Raw genomic sequence first — 23,056 nt, forward strand, 5'->3', positions numbered from 1 at the left:
GCTGTACCCACCAGTTTTGAAATAGGTCAGTTAGTCCTTGTCAAAACCAAGGAACAATCAAAGAAAATAAATGCAGAAACAAAGAAATTCGTGTTCGAATACCAAGGACCTTTCAGGATCATAGGAAAACCACATGCCAATGTATATAGGCTAGAGTACCCTAAGAGTAGAAACCTATTAGGTCTCAGGAACGTGATCGACCTAAAGAAGTTCATAGGTAGTGAATGAATTATGTAGGGAGGAAGTTGTTCTGTAACCTCTACACAGTGTGGCAGCTGTGCAGTCCCAGCTGTGTGAGATCTTCTTTCCCATTTCAGATTTCACTCTCTCTTCATCTTTCCTATCCACCAAAGTTTCGACTCCTTCTTTGCAATACAAAAATTTTCCGTCATGGCTATCAAGCCATGAGTTCTGTAACCATTCTATCCACCGATGAGTGAAGAAAATACCTAATGTGACAAACCTAACAGTGACATAAACAACAAAGAAGTATGATGTAATTAAGATACAAAGGTATTTGAGTAACAAGTATGTATAGAACCCTGGGAATATTATAAATACAAAGTTGTTGTTTTATTGGAAATGGTCCACAAAAAAAAAATGGTTCAAATGGCTCTGAGCACTATGGGACTTAACATCTATGGTCATCAGTCCCCTAGAACTTAGAGCTACTTAAACCTAACTAACCTAAGGACATCACACAACACCCAGTCATCTCGAGGCAGAGAAAATCTCTGACCCCGCCGGGAATCGAACCCGGGCGTGGGAAGCGAGAACGCTACCGCACGACCACAAGCTGCGGACGGAAATGGTCCACCAACAGTAAATTAAAAAGGTATACAAATTCGTGTACAAGCAGGATTTGAAGTGGCAATGAGACCTAGTGTATGCATTAGAGCTAAATAATATATAGTAAAAGAGATTGCTTAGTGTTATGAAAAATATGTAGACAAGTTGTAAGAATGAACTCACCTTGTGTAGCAGTGTAATAGAATTGAACAGTGTTTGTGGTTGAGACGTGAAGGACACGACCTTGAAATATTTATAAGGTTGGAGTTGGCCGTTATTTGGTGTAGTGTGTGACAGAACACACCTACATGTATTGAGGTTATGAGTTGGAGGCGGGAATGCATCTTTTCTACATTACATTCTACATTAATACCAATAATTCCACCCGCCGCCCCACATATGGTCCATCGGCCGGGAAAAACAAAACATTTGTATAACAACTATTCCACCCGCCGGCCCACAAATGTTGCTAATCGGCCGGGAAATGCATCTTTTCTACATTTAAATTCTCAAACTATTCCACCCGCCGCCCCACAACTGCTTAATTAGGTTTCTAAAATCAACCGACGAGTTGTTAAAAATTACATTTGCTGACATGTTTCAGGAGCAGCACCTCATCAGTTCATCAGCGAATTCAAACATACAAACACAATGTACACATGACATTAAGAGTAAAAATATGAGGTTGGAACTTTAATAGTAGCAACTATTAATTTACAGCCCATACAAAATTGATACGTGTTTCGAAGTTTTACCGACCTTCAGAGTAGTCACCAGCATTGTGTATAACCCGCTGCCAGCGATGTGGAAGTCGTAGGATACTCTTAGCACTGCCAGTTGTGTTGAAAATTCGAGCGGCGCAGTCTATTGCCCGACGAATTTGTAGCAGTTCTGCAGCCAATGCCGTGAAATGTTTCCTTCAGGTTAAAAATCGAGTTTAACTCACGAGGGCCTAAGTCAGGGGAGTGCGGTAGGTGCTATAGCACGTAGCAGCCTCTCAGTCAAACAAAACAGTAAACAGCTTGCACTGTACGTGCTTGAGCATTGTCTTGCAAAATGATGGTCAAGTCCTGCAGAAAGTGTCATCACTTCTGTCTCTAATCTGGTCGTAGGTTGTGTTCCTAAAATTAACAGCATAGAGACAGAAGTGATGACACTTTCTGCAGCACCTGACCATCATTTTGCAGGACAGTGCAAGCTGTTACTGATTTGTTTGACTGATGGGGCTGCCAAGTGCTGTACCACCTACTGCACTCCGTTGACTTAAGCCCTCGTGAGTTCAATTCGATTTCTAAACTGAAGGAAACACTTCACGCCATTGGCTTCAGAACTGCTACAAATTCGTCGGGCAATAGAACGTGTCGCTCGAACTGTCAACACAACTGGCAGTGCTAAGAATATCCTACGACTTCCACATCGCTGGCTTGGTTCAAAATGGTTCAGATCGCTCTGAGCACTATGGGACTTAACATCTGAGTTCATCAGTCCCCTAGAACGTAGAACTACTTAAACCTAACTAACCTAAGGACATCACACACATCCATTCCCGGGGCAGGATTCGAACCTGCGACTGTAGCATTCGCGTGGTTCCGGACTAAAGCACGTAGAACCACTCGGCCACATCGGCCGGCATATTGCTGGCAGCTGATTATACACAATGCTGGTGACTTCTTTGAAAGTCAGTAAAACTTTAAAATACGTATCTATTCTGTACGAGCTGTAAATGAATATTTGCCACTATTAAAGTTCCAACCGTCGTATGTAGAAGCATTTACAATCCAGTTTAAATATCATATAAATGGGTTAATATATAGTACTTATCATTATTGTGTTCTTGATGTTGGTGCTAAGGTTTCAACGTAACTACCAACACTTTACACCAGGAGGCTTAGTTGCATGGTTTTAGAGGCGTTAGAAGTGTGCATACCGAAGGAGGTGCTGCAATCGTCAGCACACTGGAGTTCCATTTAGAACGATGACGGTTCAGATGTTTGTCTGACCATCGAGGTTTAGGTTTCCCGTCATTTCCCGGAATTGCTTCAGGAAAATACTAGGATGGTTCGTTTACAAATGACATGGACGAGTAGCTTCCCTACTCATCCCTATCCTGAAATTGTGCTTCATCTTAAAATGGCTTCATTGTCAGTGAGACTTTTAACTCCAAACCATCATTCTTTCCTTAACAGTATAGACTAAAAACAAGGGAGGATTGAAGAACAGAAGTGGTGTTAGAAAAATGTAACAACAAGTGAGCTGTTGCTTTTAGCGAGCTAATAAAGCCGTGGTACAAGACAAGCTCAGAGTTTACATGGCAGTTGTGGTATTCCTGCTCTCCTTTAGGTTGCAACTTAAGATGTGGGCAGCTACTTCGATCTGATGTGGCGCGCCTACCGCGGACCGCTGCCGGCCGAATGTCTGACTGCCGCACAGGTCAAACGGCCGCAGCTCCACAGCGAGTAGACCAAAGCAGGGTGGTGCCGGCGGCAGTGCCAAAAGTATCGCCGTGCGCCAGCCAAGACTACGTTCTGATTCTGCCAACCAGTAAAGCAGACGGTCAGAAGTATGTAGTTCTCTGCACATCGAGGATCTGCGCTGGGCAGCAGAAGGCAGTGACACGGCCAGCCCAGAAGCGATTAACTTTACCGGAGCCGCCACAGCTGTGGCCGTCCAGTCCGCCGTCCACCATCACTCTTCAACCAAGACGTTGCGCCGTTGGGGACCAGACACTGCCACCTTAGCACGTCTGGATTTTGTCATTGTTTCGTTGTTTGTAGCTAGAAACATTAACTTTTTCATTCCTCGTGCTCGACACAGACTTAGTGTACATGGCGAGTGTGCTCCATAGTGACTTGTCGGAACTTTAATTTTTGTCCTACCAATTATATCGTCCAACAAAGACATGATTATTTGTTTTTCCCATTACTGATGTTTTGCAAAAGTATGTTGTTTACTACAGTGTCCACAAAAAATGATTCAAATGGCTCCGAGCACTATGCGACTTAACTTCTGAGGTCATCAGTCGCCTAGAACTTAGAAGTAATTAAACCTAACTAACCTAAGGACATCACACACATCCATGCCCGAGGCAGGATTCGAACCTGCGACCGTAGCGGTCGCTCGGTTCCACACTGTAGCGCCTAGAACCGCACGGCCACTCTGGCCGGCAGTGTCCACAAATAGCTCTTGTTGCCGCAGTACATTTTCTGAAGAAGTATTTACACTGAAGAGCCAAAGAAACTGGTACATCTGCCTGATATCATGTAGGGCCCCCGCGAGTACGCAGAAGCGCCTCAACACGACGAGGCATGGACTCGACTAATGTATGAACTAGTGCTGTAGGGAACTGACACAGTGAATGCTGCAGGGCTGCCCGTAAATCAGTAAGACTACGGGGGGCTGGAGATTTCTAAAACAGCAACGTTGTGAGGCATCTCAGATATGCTCAATAATGTTCATGTCTGGGGAGTATGGTGACAGGCGGAAGTATTTAAACTCAGAAGAGTGTTTCTGGAACTACTCTGTAGCAATTCTGGACGTTTGGAGAGGCGTGTTGTCCTGCTGTAATTACCCAAGTCCGTCGGAATGAACAATGGACACGAATGGATGCAGGTCACCAGACAGGATGCGTACGTACGTGTCTCCTCTCAGAGTCGCATCTAGACGTATAAGGGGTCCCACATCACTCTAACTGCACACGTCCCACACCATTTCAGAGCCTCCACCGCTTTAGCAGTCCCCTGCTGACATGCAGGATCCATGGATTCATGAGGTTGTCTCCATACCCGTACACGGCCATCCGCTGGATACAGTTTGAATAGAGTCTCGACCGATCACGCAACATGTTTCCAGTCACCAGCAGTGCAATGCCGGTGTTGACGGGCCCAGGCAAGATGGGAAGCTTTGTGTCGTGCAGTCATAAAGGGTACATGAGAGGGCGTTCGGCTCCGAAATATTGATGATATTTCGTTGAATGGTTCACACACTGACACTCGTTGATGGCCCAGAATTGAAATCTGCGGCAACTTGCGGAAGGATTCCACTTCTGTCACGTTGAACGATTCTCTTCAGTCGTCGTTGGTTCCGTTCTTGCAGGATCTTTTTCCGAATTACTGATATTCACGGTACACTCATGAAATGTTCGTACGGCAAAATCGCTACCTCATCGTTACCTCAGAAATGCTGTATCCCATCGCTCGTGCGCCGACTATAACACCACGTTCAAGCTCATTTAAATCTATATAACCTATCGTTGCAGCAGCAGTAACCGATCTAACAACTGCGCCAGACACTTGTCTTATATAGGCATTGCCGACCGCAGCGCCGTATTCTGCCTGTTTACATATCTCTGAATTTGAATACGCATGCCTATGCCAGTTTCTTTGCGTTCGGCACCGAAATATTGATGATATTTCGTTGAATGGTTCACACACTGACACTTGTTGATGGCCCAGAAGTGAAATCTGCGGCAACTTGCGGAAGGATTCCACTTCTGTCACGTTGAACGATTCTCTTCAGTCGTCGTTGGTTCCGTTCTTGCAGGATCTTTTTCCGAATTACTGATATTCACGGTACACTCATGAAATGTTCGTACGGCAAAATCGCTACCTCATCGTTACCTCAGAAATGCTGTATCCCATCGCTCGTGCGCCGACTATAACACCACGTTCAAGCTCATTTAAATCTATATAACCTATCGTTGCAGCAGCAGTAACCGATCTAACAACTGCGCCAGACACTTGTCTTATATAGGCATTGCCGACCGCAGCGCCGTATTCTGCCTGTTTACATATCTCTGAATTTGAATACGCATGCCTATGCCAGTTTCTTTGCGTTCGGCACCGAAATATTGATGATATTTCGTTGAATGGTTCACACACTGACACTTGTTGATGGCCCAGAAGTGAAATCTGCGGCAACTTGCGGAAGGATTCCACTTCTGTCACGTTGAACGATTCTCTTCAGTCGTCGTTGGTTCCGTTCTTGCAGGATCTTTTTCCGAATTACTGATATTCACGGTACACTCATGAAATGTTCGTACGGCAAAATCGCTACCTCATCGTTACCTCAGAAATGCTGTATCCCATCGCTCGTGCGCCGACTATAACACCACGTTCAAGCTCATTTAAATCTATATAACCTATCGTTGCAGCAGCAGTAACCGATCTAACAACTGCGCCAGACACTTGTCTTATATAGGCATTGCCGACCGCAGCGCCGTATTCTGCCTGTTTACATATCTCTGTATTTGAATACGCATGCCTATGCCAGTTTCTTTGGCGCTTCATTATAATTTCTATGGGGTTTTTGTTGATTAGTTTTGGAAGACACTTCAAAAAGATTTTTTTGTATTGTTGTTATTTTTTAGCTAAGGGCTACTGGGTGCATTCAACGTAATTATATCAATAAATATTTTTTCAGTTTAGCTTCCACGGTTGAATTATGTCGGATGTAACAGGAACAGTCGCTGAAACGTAGCAGTCAACATCCTCACAGTATGCTAGCTCTATGGAATCTAGTCGTAAATGACTGGCTTCAGCTGGATGTGGCGCACCTGCAGAAACTTGTGGTCTTTCTTTCTCGCCGAATTAAGGACATTTTCAATGCTAGAGACAGTGTTAGACGGTATTAACGTTGGCGCTATGCCGAAGTGAGCACATGGCAGGACTGCCTTCCTGCTCCCGCCTCCCCCCCCCCCCCCCCAGCCCCTCCCTCCCCATCCACAGTGCTCGCGTGGCGCGCGGCTCGAGGAACTGTACCTCAATCACAATGCCGCGCGACGCGGCGCAGGCGCAGGAGCGTGTTGCGTCCCAGTCGCGCAAGCGACAGAGGCTTTTTTAAAGGCTAAGTGTAGCGTCGCCACCTATCGGGACTTTATAGGAACTGAGGCGGGAATATTCCACGAGAAATTCCGCATTTTTTCAGCCGAAACTGGCCGACAAAAAAAAAAGTTTTGCATTAGTTGTTGAACGCCCCTTGTACGTAGAGACGCCAACAAACCATCGACATAATATGGGAGGAATGACGTCACACTGTGTAGACGTACAGGTCTAGAGCGAGCTGGTATTTCCCTTCAGTGGATACACGTAACTAACAAGCACGTCCTGTGTAGTTCCACTACAAGGGATTTTTCTTGCGATTTCCGCATTTTAATTCACATGAGTTATAGGTTGTTTAGGAACAACACTGGAAAATGCTCCAAAATACGCTTTCTGAGAATTCTGTTGGCTGTGATGGCTCGTGAGTTTGCTTACGTGCGCCACGTCAAGAACTTCAACGGTGAGTGGCTCATTGGCGAGAGAGGGAACTCTCCCCACTACCCACCTCGCCCCTCACAAGCATTTTCCTGAACTGCCTCCTGTAGATCCTACAGACAAAGCATCGTTTCGCCACCCGTGACAACCCCACCACCTCACTATATTATTTTCAGAAACAGGTTACGTCACTTAATACAGGAAACTGCTGGACCATATGGTACTTCTTCATTGCTGCGTGCACTGCCATTACAAGAACTTTCTGCTGTTAGGGTGACATAGATGAAACCGGTTAACGAAAAGCCAACATTAATATTGAAAATCCGAAAGGAACCCGATCAGTTACCTTCTCATGCCTAAACCGTTGAAACGATTTCGATGAAATTTGATACGGAGGTAGCTTGAGCCCTGAAGAAGAACATAGGCTACTATAAAAAGCGTGTAGCGAAAGATACTTATTGATCTGAAGAACATAAAGCGAATTAGGGGGAAATATATGTTCTTTAAAAACCCTATTTAGCCCTTGACTTTTGAACTTTGATCGTGTTGGTGAAAATTCTTTTATTGGTTGATATGTTCTTCATAATATGATTCAACCTAATCAATGTAATACTTATACAATTCTCAACGTGTTTAATCCACATAGCATACAGCTACTTGAATACCAGTATACATACGTGCCCACTGCTGCCCACGCCCCTCTGCACTTAAGAGTCGGCATTAAAACTGTGAGAGCTGGCGCATCGTGCGTTGGGACAGTCTGGGAGTGGACAGAGCGTGGCGCACCTCACGACCTATGCTTACCCAAACAGGCACACACGTGGGGGCAGCTGACATTATTGCACGTGCAATAACTTACTTACCATCACTCACGATGAAAAAACTGCTGATACGCAAGCACAGCTGTGGGTAGTAAAAAGGTGATTTGGGCTGCTGTCAAGATTGGAATGTACTAAAAATGTCTAAGTGCGAATTTATTATTATTGGTATGTCTACTAGTCTGGTTAGAAAAAGTCCACAGCTACACAACGGGCTTCAATTTCATCGGCAAACAATGAGCATTCTAAAAAAAAAAAAAAAAAAAAAAGTTCAAATGTGTCTGAAATCTTATGGGACTTAACTGCTAAGGTCATCAGTCCCTAAGCTTACACACTACTTAACCTGAATTATCCTAAGGACAAACACACATACCCATGTCCGAGGGAGGACTCGAACCTCCGCCGGGACCAGCCGCTCAGTTCAGGACTGCAGCGTCTTAGACCACCCGGCTAATCACGCGCGGCGAGCATTCTAAAAATTTATGAAGTACACCTAAGGTCAATAGACTGATGACTCTTCTCGTCAGAGAAGGAATCCCTGAATGAAACGGAAGTGCATTATATTGAACCATATTAATAGCACTTTACCTCTCTGGAGTGGATCAGAGAAGTCAAATCTGGATGCTTCTCTTCACTGTGTGTAGATCATCCCACAAAACAAAGCCCTTACACCGAGACAGTGCATATCTTCACTTCCTGAACAATGAGCTTCCAAAAATGCATCAACTGGTCTTCAAAGTAATGTCCTAAACTTCCTGTTACCTGTCCACCTTCGCGGCTGAGAGGTCAGCGTGTATGACTGCCATGCAAAGCGCCTGAGTTCCATTCCCGGTTCTGCGGGGGACTTTTTCTTTGTGGGAGAACTGGACCAAGTTTGTTTCATGATGCCAACTGAGGAGCTACTTGAATGTGAAGTAGCGGCTCCTAGGCCTCCAAAGCCGACAACGGCCGGAAAAACCATGTACTGAGCCCACACCCTCTCATACGTCCAAATATCGCCACTGACTGATGTAAGCTATCCCTTGAGTTCCAGATTTACATTTTATTCCCTTAATTTCCAGATTTACATTTTATCTCGCGTCTGAAGATGTCAATAGCATTCAATACACCCCGGCACCACTGAAGAACGCCTAGCAGGGAGTAAGAATTCAGTTACCGCACTTGCTGAAGAACCCACTCCACCCCTTGGCATTGCCGGTAGACGGCGGGGTGAGGCGCTGCGACTAGCTGTGAGACAGACAGTTACGCCAGCGCACGCTACTTAGGGAAACCACAGCCATTCTGGCGCGAAGCGAGAATTTATTTTAAATAAACATTTACTAACGAACGCAGTTTTTTCCCTGCAGACGTTAGAAGAAGCCTCCTGGTCTTAAACACTTACGACGCAAGAAGGAATTCATTTCAATAAACAGATGAATAACGTTTAACACAACAAAGTTATACGGAGAGCTACCATGTTTCTTGATTCTAAGTACAAGATCAAGACCGCGTTCCACAGTCGCCAGTCGCCAGTCGCCGATGGGATGCCTTTCGGTCTGGTTCTGTCGTAGGACCATGCTATCAAGAAATCGTTACTTTTGAGGTAATAAGTAACATATTGTTTCGTTTATTATCAGATTACGGTGTTTTCGTTAGTAAACGCATCTTAAGAGCATCACCGGACATTATTTCAAGTAATTACCTCCCCGCTTTCATTACACAGACATTACAGGATACAGAAATGTATTTTCCAGATAATCCGATGACGCTGAGTCTGTTTCTGCGAGGGACATCAACTAAGAGAGCTTTGTGGCAAAACAGGTAGGATGAAATCTTATGTAATGACTCATTGCAATAATCCAAGGACGGGTTGCCTTAATCTTTGTAAGTCTCGGATGGGAACGCATGGTCAGTCTCACTGTACCTCTCATGCCGACTTCTATGGACTCCCTGACCACGCTGAGCAACTTCTGGAGGTTTAGTGAGAAGGGGGCGCGGATCTTACACTGAGGAAGTTGCATGGCCCGTCTTAGGCCAGAGCTTAGAGCCGTTAGAGCTTAACGTCCCATCGACATCAGAGACGGATCTCGAGCTCGAAGTGTGTAAGGATGGGGAGGAAAATTAGCCGTGATTCTTTCAAAGGAGCAACTCTAGAATTAGCCTCAAGGGATGTAGGGAAATCACGGAAAACCTTTGTCTGGATGGACAAACGGAGATTTGAAACGCTGTACTCCGGAATATGGGTCAACTGGAGCACGTGGAGCAGAGATCACGGTGGTCTTGCAGATGTACGTTCTTTGTGGCGTCCTTAAAATATACACTCCTGGAAATGGAAAAAAGAACACATTGACACCGGTGTGTCAGATCCACCATACTTGCTCCGGACACTGCGAGAGGGCTGTACAAGCAATGATCACACGCACGGCACAGCGGACACACCAGGAACCGCGGTGTTGGCCGTCGAATGGCGCTAGCTGCGCAGCATTTGTGCACCGCCGCCGTCAGTGTCAGCCAGTTTGCCGTGGCATACGGAGCTCCATCGCAGTCTTTAACACTGGTAGCATGCCGCGACAGCGTGGACGTGAACCGTATGTGCAGTTGACGGACTTTGAGCGAGGGCGTATAGTGGGCATGCGGGAGGCCGGGTGGACGTACCGCCGAATTTCTCAACACGTGGGGCGTGAGGTCTTCACAGTACATCGATGTTGTCGCCAGTGGTCGGCGGAAGGTGCACGTGCCCGTCGACCTGGGACCGGACCGGAGCGACGCACGGATGCACGCCAAGACCGTAGGATCCTACGCAGTGCCGTAGGGGACCGCACCGCCACTTCCCAGCAAATTAGGGACACTGTTGCTCCTGGGGTATCGGCGAGGACCATTCGCAACCGTCTCCATGAAGCTGGGCTACGGTCCCGCACACCGTTAGGCCGTCTTCCGCTCCCGCCCCAACATCGTGCAGCCCGCCTCCAGTGGTGTCGCGACAGGCGTGAATGGAGGGACGAATGGAGACGTGTCGTCTTCAGCGATGAGAGTCGCTTCTGCCTTGGTGCCAATGATGGTCGTATGCGTGTTTGGCGCCGTGCAGGTGAGCGCCACAATCAGGACTGCATACGACCGAGGCACACAGGGCCAACACCCGGCATCATGGTGTGGGGAGCGATCTCCTACACTGGCCGTACACCACTGGTGATCGTCGAGGGGACACTGGATAGTGCACGGTACATCCAAAACGTCATCGAACCCATCGTTCTACCATTCCTAGACCGGCAAGGGAACTTGCTGTTCCAACAGGACAATGCACGCCCGCATGTATCCCGTGCCACCCAACGTGCTCTAGAAGGTGTAAGTTAACTACCCTGGCCAGCAAGATCTCCGGATCTGTCCCCCATTGAGCATGTTTAGGACTGGATGAAGCGTCGTCTCACGCGGTCTGCACGTCCAGCACGAACGCTGGTCCAACTGAGGCGCTAGGTGGAAATGGCATGGCAAGCCGTTGCACAGGACTACATCCAGCATCTCTACGATCGTCTCCATGGGAGAATAGCAGCCTGCATTGCTGCGAAAGGTGGATATACACTGTACTAGTGCCGACATTGTGCATGCTCTGTTGCCTGTGTCTATGTGCCTGTGGTTCTGTCAGTGTGATCATGTGACGTATCGGACCCCAGGAATGTGTCAATAAAGTTTCCCCTTCCTGGGACAATGCATTCACGGTGTTCTTATTTCAATTTCCAGGAGTGTACTATGGTAAATGACGAAATAGTTTCTTTGATGAGGGCACGACTATTCCTTCCTTGTCCTTCCCCAACTTGAGCTTGTGCTCCGCCTCTAATGACTTCGTCGTCGACGGGACGTTAAATCTTGATCTTCCTTCCTTTCTTTTTTTTTTTTTTCAAGTCAAGAGCCAGCCGAGATGTGACGGCGTTCAGCAGCGGCACTCACTGAGACTGACGGAGCTCTTGGGCAGCCACCACCAGGGGTCGTCGCTGTTATCCTGGCTGGCGTTTGCGTCGCGACACGCGTATTTGTCGTCCATGAACTGATGCTGGCCGCAGCACTTGCGCACCAACAGCTCTCCGCTCGACACTGAGGCCCAGACAGCCAGCACCAGTGGCAGCAGAGGTTGCCACGGACACAGCATCGCCTCGCAACCTGCAACAGCAACAACAAGCCGACATATTCTCATTAGGAATTTTGAGGTATCGAATCGAGCCAACTACCGTCTCATACAATCTCTGACCAAAAGTAGTAGGACAACCATTATGCAATGTAAATGATAATTAATTGAAACCCCCAGCTGCCGACAGGTGTTGTTGATATACCTCGATGGGGACAGCTGAAAATGTGTGCCCCGACCGGGACTCGAATCCGGGATCACCTGCTTACATGGCTGACGCTCTATCCATTTTTTTTTCTTTTTTTTTATTTTTTTTCTTTTTTTTTTTTTTGTTGTTGATCTCATTTTGTTCTAATTTCTTCGTTGTATATGTTCGGGCCGGACGTCTCAAGACACCCGTTCAGGTTGTTGGTTGATCCGTTCACTCATTTTTTTATTACAGAGGGTAGCTAACCCTCTGACCGAACACGCTGAGCTACCGTGCCGGCATCCACTGAGCCACCGAGGAGACAGATGAATAGCGCAACTGCAGGAACTCATCCCTTGCACGCTTCTCGTGAGACCCACATTCCCAACTGTCCACAATGTATATACGTAATGTTCCTAATAGCATTCAGCTGACCCGACGAGGTATATCAACAACACCTGTCGGCAGTTGAGGGTCTGAATTGATTATCTTTTATTCTAGAGAAGCTGCACGGTCATCAATGGTATCTGTTCTTTCGGGAACAGTTACTGTCTTGATATATAGTTGAAAGGCTACCTGGCCATTGACCTTAATCTGTGTGAATGTGCACAGGTTGCCCAAACTCTTACGGGAATCGTCACCTTAGTGGGCGCGAGGAATGAGTGGATGGGCAAATATCTGTTAGGAACATTGCTTATGTATCTACATCTACATCTACATGACTTCTCTGCAATTCACATTTAAGAGCGTGACAGAGGGTTGATCGAACCACAATCGTACTATCTCTCTACCATTCCACTCCCGAACTGCAAGTGGGAAAAACGAACACCTAAACCTTTCTGTTCGAGCTCTGATTTCTCTTATTTTATTTTGATGACCATTCCTACCTATGTAGGTTGGGCTCAAAAAAATATTTTCGCATTCGGAAGAGAAAGTTGGTGACTGAAATTTCGTAAATAGATCTCGCCGCGACGAAAAACGTTTTTACTTTAATGACTTCCATCCCAGTTCGCGTACCATATCTGCCACACTATCTCCCCTATTACGTGATAATACAAGACGAGCTGCCCTATTTTTCACCCTTTCGATGTCCTCCGTCAATCCCACCTGGTAAGGATCCCACACCGCGCAGCAATATTCTAACAGAGGACGAACGAGTGTAGTGTAAGCTGTCCCTTTAGTGGACTTGTTGCATCTTCTAAGTGTCCTGCCAATGAAACGCAACCTTTGGCTCGCCTTCCCCACAATATTATCTATGTGGTCTTTCCAACTAAAGTTGTTCGTAATTTTAACACCCAGGTACTTAGTTGAATTGACAGCCTTGAGAATTGTACTATTTATCGAGTAATCGAATTCCAACGGATTTCTTTTGGAACTCATGTAGATCACCTCACACTTTTCTTTATTTAGCGTCAACTGCCACCTGCCACACCATACAGCAATCTTTTCTAAATCGCTTTGCAACTGATACTGGTCTTCGGATGACCTTACTAGACGGTAAATTACAGCATCATCTGCGAACAACCTAAGAGAACTGCTCAGATTGTCACCCAGGTCATTTATAATGATCAGGAACAGCAGAGGTCCCAGGACGCTTCCCTGGGGAACACCTGATATCACTTCAGTTTATGATTTGCCATCTATTACTACGAACTGCGACCTTCCTGACAGGAAATAACGAATCCAGTCGCACAACTGAGACGATACCCCATAGGCCCGCAGCTTGATTAGAAGTCGCTTGTGAGGAACGGTGTCAAAAGCTTTCCGGAAATCTAGAAATACGGAATCAACTTGAGATCCCCTGTCGATAGGGGCCATTACTTCGTGCGAATAAAGAGCTAGCTGCGTTCCACAAGAACGATGTTTAACCATGCTGATCACGTATCAATAGATCGTTCCCTTCGAGGTGATTCATAATGTTTGAATACAGTATATGCTCCAAAACCCTACTGAAAACCGACGTCAATGATATAGATCTGTAGTTAGATGGATTACTCCTACTACCCTTCTTAAACACTGGTGCGACCTGCGCAATTTTCCAATCTGTAGGTACAGATCTATCGGCGAGTGAGCGGTTGTATATGATTGCTAAGTAGGGAGCTATTGTATCAGCGTAATCTGAAAGGAACCTAATCGGCATACAATCTGGACCTGAAAACTTGCCTAGATCAAGCGATTTGAGTTGCTTCGCAACCCCTAAGGTATCTACTTCTAAGAAACTCATGCTAGCAGCTGTTCGTGTTTCAAATTCTGGAATATTCCATTCGTCTTTCCTAGTGAAGGAATTTCGGAAAACTGCGTTCAATAACTCCGCTTTAGCGGCGCAGTCGTCGGTAACAGTACCATCGGCACTACGCAGCGAAGGTATTGACTGCGTCTTGCCGCTTGTGTACTTTACATACGACCAGAATTTCATCGGATTTTCTACCAAATTTCGAGACAATGTTTCGTTGTGGAACCTATTAAAGGCATCTCGCATTGAAGTCCGTGGCAAATTTCGCGCGTCTGTAAATTTTAGCATATCTTCGGGATTTCTCGTTCTTCTGAACTTCGTATGCTTTTTCCGTTGCCTCTGCAACAGCGTTCGGACCTGTTTTGTGTACCACGGGGGATCAGTTCCATCTCTTTCCAATTTATGAGGTATGAATCTCTCAATTGCTGTTGCTACTGTATCTCTGAATTTGAGCCACATCTCATCTACATTTGCATAGTCAGTTCGGAAGGAATGGAGATTGTCTCTTAGGAAGGCTTCTAGTAACACTTTATCCGCTTTTTTAAATAAAATTATTTTGCGTTTGTTTCTGGTGGATTTGGAAGAAACGGTATTGAGCCTAGCTACAACGACCTTGTGATCACTAATCCCTGTATGAGTCATGATACTCTCTATCAGCTCTGGATTGTTTGTGGCTAAGAGGTCAAGTGTGTTTTCACAACCATTTACAATTCGCCTGAGTTCGTGGACTAACTGCTAGAAAAAATTTTCGGAGAAAGCATTTAGGACAATTTCGGAAGATGTTTTCTGCCTACCACCGGTTTTGAACAAGTATTTTTGCCAACATATCGAGGGAAGGTTGAAGTCCCCACCAACTATAACCGTATGAGTGGGGTATTTATTTGTTACGAGACTCAAATTTTCTCTGAACTGTTCAGCAACTATACCATCGGAGTCTGGGGGTCGGTAGAAGGAGCCAATTATTAACTTAGTTCGGCTGTTAAGTATAACCTCCACCCATACCAATTCGCACGGAGTATCTACTTCGACTCCACAACAAGATAAACCACTACTGACAGACACAAACACTCCACCACCAATTCTGCCTAATCTATCTTTCCTGAACACCGTCTGAGACTTCGTAAAAATTTCTGCATAACTGATTTCAGGCTTTAGCCACCTTTCTGTACCTATAACGGTTTCAGCTTCTGTCATTTCTATTAGCACTTGAAGCTCAGGGACTTTCCCAGCACAACTACAACAGTTTACAACTACAATTCCGACTGTTCCTTGATCCAAGCACGTCCCGTATTTGCCATGCACCCTTTGAGATTGCAGCCCACCCCGTACTTCCCCGAGGCCTTCTAACCTAAAAAACCGCCCAGTCCACGCCACACAGCCTCCGCTGCCCTATTCAGCGGAACCTGACCTATTCAGCGGAACCCGAAACCCCACCACCCTATGGCGCAAGTCAAGGAATCGGCAGCCAACACGGTCGCAAAACCGTCTGAGCCTCTGATTCAGACCCTCCACCCAGCTCTGCACCAAAGGTCCGCAGTCGGTTCTGTCAACGACGCTGCAGATGGTGAGCTCTGTCTTCATCTCGTAAGCAAGACCTGCAGCCTTCACCAAATCAGATAGCCGCTGGAATCCAGAGAGAATTTCCTCAGCTCCAAAGCGACACACGTCATTAGTGCCGACATGTGCCACCACCTGCAGCTGGCTGCACCCTGTGCTCTTCATGGCATCCGGAAGGACCCTTTCCACATCAGGAATGACTCCACCTGGAATTCACACGGAGTGCACACTGGATTTCTTCCCCTCCTTAGCCGCCATATCCCTAAGGGGCCCCATTACGCGCCTAACATTGGAACTCCCAACTACCAATAAGCCCACCCTCTGTGATTGCCCGGACCTTGAAGGCTGAGAATCATCCTCTGAAACAGGGCAGGCAGCTGCATCTGGCTCAGCCAGAGACAGTGCCAGAAACCTGTTTGTCAGACGCACCGGGGAGGCTTTCTGATCAGCCTCCGGGGACGTCCTTCGCTGCCTGCCACGCCTTGGAACGACCTCCCAATCAACCACAGGCGAGGGCTCAGCCCCACTGCGGGCAGTAACCGGGGCAACCACAGCGGCAGACCGATCTGGGGACAGACGGGACGAGGTTGACATCCCCGTGATACCCAAGTCTGGCTCCCCACAGTGGTGCCCATTGGCAACAGCCTCAAGCTGCGCGACCGGAGTCAGCGCCGCTTGCAGCTGTGAGCGAAGGGATGCCAACTCAGCCATCATCCGAACACAGCAATCACAGTCCCTGTCCATTCTAATCGATGTTGAACAACAGTTACTGAAACACGAGTCCGTGCCTAGATAACCTGTACAAATGCCTAACGACTGCGCTACAATCTGCCTGAATTTACGATTACAGTAACTAAAACTCGAAATTACACCTCCTATACGAAACTCACACGCAATTTAAGTAAGAATCTACTAAGTAAACACTAAGCGCGGTGCTACAACTCTCAAATACTATAATACGCCCAAAATTTATGAATTAAACAATGCAAGTACCCAAAAACACGCAAAGAAATTAAGAATTAAACTATGTAACAAATAAGTAAGCTAGAGGTATACGACTTGCTGCTGCAGCTGCTTATCCACGGGCGGCAGGGAGCCCACTGGCTGTGACCAACCGACACTGACCGTTCAAAACAAAAACAGAAGACAGACGACTACGCGAATTTAGACCATTCAGGTACTAAAGCGCGATGCTACAACTCTCAAATACTATATTACGCCCGAAGTTTATGAATTAAACAATGCAAGTACCCAAAAACACGCAAAGAAATTAAGAATTAAACTAGGTAACAAATAAGTAAGCTAGGGGTATACGACTTGCTGCTGCAGCTTCTTATCCAACGGCGGCAGGGAGCTGTATACAGCAATCTGCATTGCCTTGTCTTGGGGACAGTTGGGAATGTGCGTCTCACAGGAAATGTGCAACGGATAAGTCCCTCCAGTCGCGCAATTTATTTGTGTCCTCGGTGGCTCAGATGGATAGAGTGTCTGCCACGTAAGCAGGCGATCCCGGGTTGGAGTCCCGATCGGGGCACACATTTTCAGGTGTCCCAATCGAGGTATATCAACAACACCTGTCGGTAGCTGAGAGTTTGAATTAATTACCTTTTACTCTAGAGAAGCTGCACGGTCATCAATGGTATCTGTTCTTTCGGGAACAGTTACTATCTTCATATATTATGTAAGGTGGTTGTGACCACTACGTCTCTAAGAAACTCATGCTAGCAGCTGTTCGTGTTTCAAATTCTGGAATATTCCATTCGTCTTTCCTAGTGAAGGAATTTCGGAAAACTGCGTTCAATAACTCCGCTTTAGCGGCGCAGTCGTCGGTAACAGTACCATCGGCACTACGCAGCGAAGGTATTGACTGCGTCTTGCCGCTTGTGTACTTTACATACGACCAGAATTTCATCGGATTTTCTACCAAATTTCGAGACAATGTTTCGTTGTGGAACCTATTAAAGGCATCTCGCATTGAAGTCCGTGGCAAATTTCGCGCGTCTGTAAATTTTAGCATATCTTCGGGATTTCTCGTTCTTCTGAACTTCGTATGCTTTTTCCGTTGCCTCTGCAACAGCGCTCGGACCTGTTTTGTGTACCACGGGGGATCAGTTCCATCTCTTTCCAATTTATGAGGTATGAATCTCTCAATTGCTGTTGCTGCTGTATCTCTGAATTTGAGCCACATCTCATCTACATTTGCATAGTCAGTTCGGAAGGAATGGAGATTGTCTCTTAGGAAGGCTTCTAGTAACACTTTATCCGCTTTTTTAAATAAAATTATTTTGCGTTTGTTTCTGGTGGATTTGGAAGAAACGGTATTGAGCCTAGCTACAACGACCTTGTGATCACTAATCCCTGTATGAGTCATGATACTCTCTATCAGCTCTGGATTGTTTGTGGCTAAGAGGTCAAGTGTGTTTTCGCAACCATTTACAATTCGCCTGAGTTCGTGGACTAACTGCTAGAAAAAATTTTCGGAGAAAGCATTTAGGACAATTTCGGAAGATGTTTTCTGCCTACCACCGGTTTTGAACAAGTATTTTTGCCAACATATCGAGGGAAGGTTGAAGTCCCCACCAACTATAACCGTATGAGTGGGGTATTTATTTGTTACGAGACTCAAATTTTCTCTGAACTGTTCAGCAACTATACCATCGGAGTCTGGGGGTCGGTAGAAGGAGCCAATTATTAACTTAGTTCGGCTGTTAAGTATAACCTCCACCCATACCAATTCGCACGGAGTATCTACTTCGACTCCACAACAAGATAAACCACTACTGACAGACACAAACACTCCACCACCAATTCTGCCTAATCTATCTTTCCTGAACACCGTCTGAGACTTCGTAAAAATTTCTGCATAACTGATTTCAGGCTTTAGCCACCTTTCTGTACCTATAACGGTTTCAGCTTCTGTCATTTCTATTAGCACTTGAAGCTCAGGGACTTTCCCAGCACAACTACAACAGTTTACAACTACAATTCCGACTGTTCCTTGATCCAAGCACGTCCCGTATTTGCCATGCACCCTTTGAGATTGCAGCTCACCCCGTACTTCCCCGAGGCCTTCTAACCTAAAAAACCGCCCAGTCCACGCCACACAGCCTCCGCTGCCCTATTCAGCGGAACCTGACCTATTCAGCGGAACCCGAAACCCCACCACCCTATGGCGCAAGTCAAGGAATCGGCAGCCAACACGGTCGCAAAACCGTCTGAGCCTCTGATTCAGACCCTCCACCCAGCTCTGCACCAAAGGTCCGCAGTCGGTTCTGTCAACGACGCTGCAGATGGTGAGCTCTGTCTTCATCTCGTAAGCAAGACCTGCAGCCTTCACCAAATCAGATAGCCGCTGGAATCCAGAGAGAATTTCCTCAGCTCCAAAGCGACACACGTCATTAGTGCCGACATGTGCCACCACCTGCAGCTGGCTGCACCCTGTGCTCTTCATGGCATCCGGAAGGACCCTTTCCACATCAGGAATGACTCCACCTGGAATTCACACGGAGTGCACACTGGATTTCTTCCCCTCCTTAGCCGCCATATCCCTAAGGGGCCCCATTACGCGCCTAACATTGGAACTCCCAACTACCAATAAGCCCACCCTCTGTGATTGCCCGGACCTTGAAGGCTGAGAATCATCCTCTGAAACAGGGCAGGCAGCTGCATCTGGCTCAGCCAGAGACAGTGCCAGAAACCTGTTTGTCAGACGCACCGGGGAGGCTTTCTGATCAGCCTCCGGGGACGTCCTTCGCTGCCTGCCACGCCTTGGAACGACCTCCCAATCAACCACAGGCGAGGGCTCAGCCCCACTGCGGGCAGTAACCGGGGCAACCACAGCGGCAGACCGATCTGGGGACAGACGGGACGAGGTTGACATCCCCGTGATACCCAAGTCTGGCTCCCCACAGTGGTGCCCATTGGCAACAGCCTCAAGCTGCGCGACCGGAGTCAGCGCCGCTTGCAGCTGTGAGCGAAGGGATGCCAACTCAGCCATCATCCGAACACAGCAATCACAGTCCCTGTCCATTCTAATCGATGTTGAACAACAGTTACTGAAACACGAGTCCGTGCCTAGATAACCTGTACAAATGCCTAACGACTGCGCTACAATCTGCCTGAATTTACGATTACAGTAACTAAAACTCGAAATTACACCTCCTATACGAAACTCACACGCAATTTAAGTAAGAATCTACTAAGTAAACACTAAGCGCGGTGCTACAACTCTCAAATACTATAATACGCCCAAAATTTATGAATTAAACAATGCAAGTACCCAAAAACACGCAAAGAAATTAAGAATTAAACTATGTAACAAATAAGTAAGCTAGAGGTATACGACTTGCTGCTGCAGCTTCTTATCCAACGGCGGCAGGGAGCTGTATACAGCAATCTGCATTGCCTTGTCTTGGGGACAGTTGGGAATGTGCGTCTCACAGGAAATGTGCAACGGATAAGTCCCTCCAGTCGCGCAATTTATTTGTGTCCTCGGTGGCTCAGATGGATAGAGTGTCTGCCACGTAAGCAGGCGATCCCGGGTTGGAGTCCCGATCGGGGCACACATTTTCAGGTGTCCCAATCGAGGTATATCAACAACACCTGTCGGTAGCTGAGAGTTTGAATTAATTACCTTTTACTCTAGAGAAGCTGCACGGTCATCAATGGTATCTGTTCTTTCGGGAACAGTTACTATCTTCATATATTATGTAAGGTGGTTGTGACCACTACGTCTCATGAGAGGCGGACCTGCCGGTATAAAAGCAGGCGGGAAGTTTTGTGATGTCAAAAGAGTAGCAGAAACAGCAGGATATCAGAAGAGCTCAGTGACTGCGAATGTGTACTAGTCATTGGATGTTATCTGAGTAACACATCCAGCAGGGACATTTCAACCAGCAACGCGCAGTATGGCGATAAGTGGAAACACTTAATGCACCCAGGAACATAGTCGAACATGATGGTTTTTGTTGTCCAGATTTTATTGGGGGGGGGGGGGGGCAAGGTATAATAAGTGCACTGACCTCCAAAGCTTTGAACACAGAACATTCACCAGTTAACGTTTCTGTGGCAGTGTTCTCCCTCCCCACGTCTGTTGTGTCCGCCCACTCATGAGATATGTGGATGCCTAGGAAACCTGCTTCTTGGTTCGCTAGATAACAATTCAAGCAGATCGTATTAATAAAGTTTATTACAAAAGAAAATGATCACAGTACTCAACTTTTGTGAAATACACAAGTTTAGCGAGCAATGCGCGACAGACAAACATAAGCAATCTCTTCAGTATATACATTTCGTAATACAAGCCAAACAATGCAGTTCCTAAGTAGCAGCTGCAGAGTTCGTAAGTCACCTAGACTCCAACTGGGCCGCTGCCACGCGGCACGGCGCTTATGTCCTCTTCGTGTAGACAGCGCTACTGTCTCGTTGTCGTCCCAGAGAGGAGTCGGTCAGCGTACTATTGGCTGACGCCGTCTCACAGCCCTCTATACTCTAACGTTCTTGCCCGTCTTGCCGACGCTCGATTTTACACCGGAACAATGTCCGTATTTTCAGGGGTGTATTCGGTCCTGGCTTCATTTTTATGGATGGCAATTGTAACTTTTCGAAATAAAAATAAATAATAAGTAGAATTTTATAAATTGTAACTGTACAAGTTCTAGTCTTACGTTAAATCAGTAAGAGGCTCGAAACAGCATATCCAAACACTCTGGGATGATGATGGAATTGAAACAGAGGATGACACGCGTAAAGCTGAAATACCAAACACCTTTTTCCAAAGCTGTTTCACAGAGGAAGACCGCACTGCAGTTCTTTCTCTAAATCCTCGCACGAACGAAAAAATGGCTGACATCGAAATTAGTGTCGAAGGAATAGAAAAGCAACTGAAATCACTCAGCGGAGGAAAGTCCACTGGACCTGACGGGATACCAGTTCGATTCTACACAGAGTACGCGAAAGAACTTGCCCCCCTTCTAACAGCCGTGTACCGCAAGCCTCTAGAGGAACGGAAGGTTTCAGATGATTGGAAAAGAGCACAGGTAGTCCCAGTCTTCAAGATGGGTCGTCGAGCAGATGCGCAAAACTATAGGCCTATATCTCTGACATCGATCTGTTGTAGAATTTTAGAACATATTTTTTGATCACGTATCATGTCATTTCTGGAAACCCAGAATCTACTCTGTAGGAATCAACATCGATTCCGGAAACAGCGATCGTGTGAGACCCAACTCGCTTTATTTGTTCATGAGACCCAGAAAATATTAGATGCAGGCTCCCAGGTAGATGCCATTTTCATTGACTTCCGGAAGGCGTTCGATACAGTTCCGCACTGTCGCCTGATCAACAAAGTAAGAGCCTACGGAATATCAGACCAGCTGTGTGGCTGGATTGAAGACTTTTTAGAAAACAGGCCCCAGCATGTTGCTCTCAATGGAGAGACGTCTACAGACGTTAAAGTAACCTCTGGCGTGCCACAGGGGAGTGTTATGGGACCATTGCTTTTCACAATATATGTAAATGACCTAGTAGATAGTGTCGGAAGTTCCATGCGGCTTTTCGCGGATGATGCTGTAGTATGCAGAGAAATTGCAGCATTGGAAAATGGCAGCGAAATGCAGGAAGATTTGAAGCGGATAGGCACTTGGTGCAGGGAGTGGCAACTGACCCTTAACATAGACAAATGTAATGTATTGCGAATACATAGAAAGAAGGATCCTTTTTCTTCTTCTTCTTCTGCTTTTACGGCCTCATTGGACCACTTCAGTGAATCATTTCTGGTCCTCTTCTTTGGTATTTTCCCCTTCCGAGTGGCCCAGTATCTCTTCATTCGTTCCGATGCTTTTCGTCGTTCCTTATCTGTAAATACCCTTTTCATTGTATGTCGTTTGTCAATTTTTGGTTTAAATCTTATTTCTGTGTCCCTCAACTTCTTTAAATTTGGCGTTTTGTTCTGCAAATCATCCAGAGTTATTTCCAGTTCTTCCATATCCTCTCTTATTTCCTTAAGCCATCCTCCTTGTTGTTTCAAATTCCAGAGTTTCTCAATAATTTTCCTTGATAATCTGGTTTCCGGTGTCCTCAGAATGTGACCACAAAAAGAGATCCTCTTTCTTCTTCTTCTTCTGC

The 23,056-nt window shown here is 46.4% G+C and overlaps 1 protein-coding gene across 1 annotated transcript in view; it reads right to left on the reverse strand.

The window, feature by feature from the left end:
* Window positions 1–23,056, reverse strand: part of LOC126419423 (probable G-protein coupled receptor Mth-like 3) — a 274,477-nt gene that overhangs the window by 178,901 nt on the left and 72,520 nt on the right. Inside the window, exon 2 of the mRNA XM_050086611.1 lies at window positions 11,780–11,989. Coding sequence (XP_049942568.1) covers window positions 11,780–11,978 — 199 coding nt within the window. The 5' untranslated portion in view covers window positions 11,979–11,989. The remainder of the gene's footprint in view (window positions 1–11,779; window positions 11,990–23,056) is intronic.

The sequence above is a fragment of the Schistocerca serialis genome, chromosome 9, assembly GCF_023864345.2.
Source record: "Schistocerca serialis cubense isolate TAMUIC-IGC-003099 chromosome 9, iqSchSeri2.2, whole genome shotgun sequence".
Lineage (NCBI taxonomy): Eukaryota > Metazoa > Arthropoda > Insecta > Orthoptera > Acrididae > Schistocerca > Schistocerca serialis.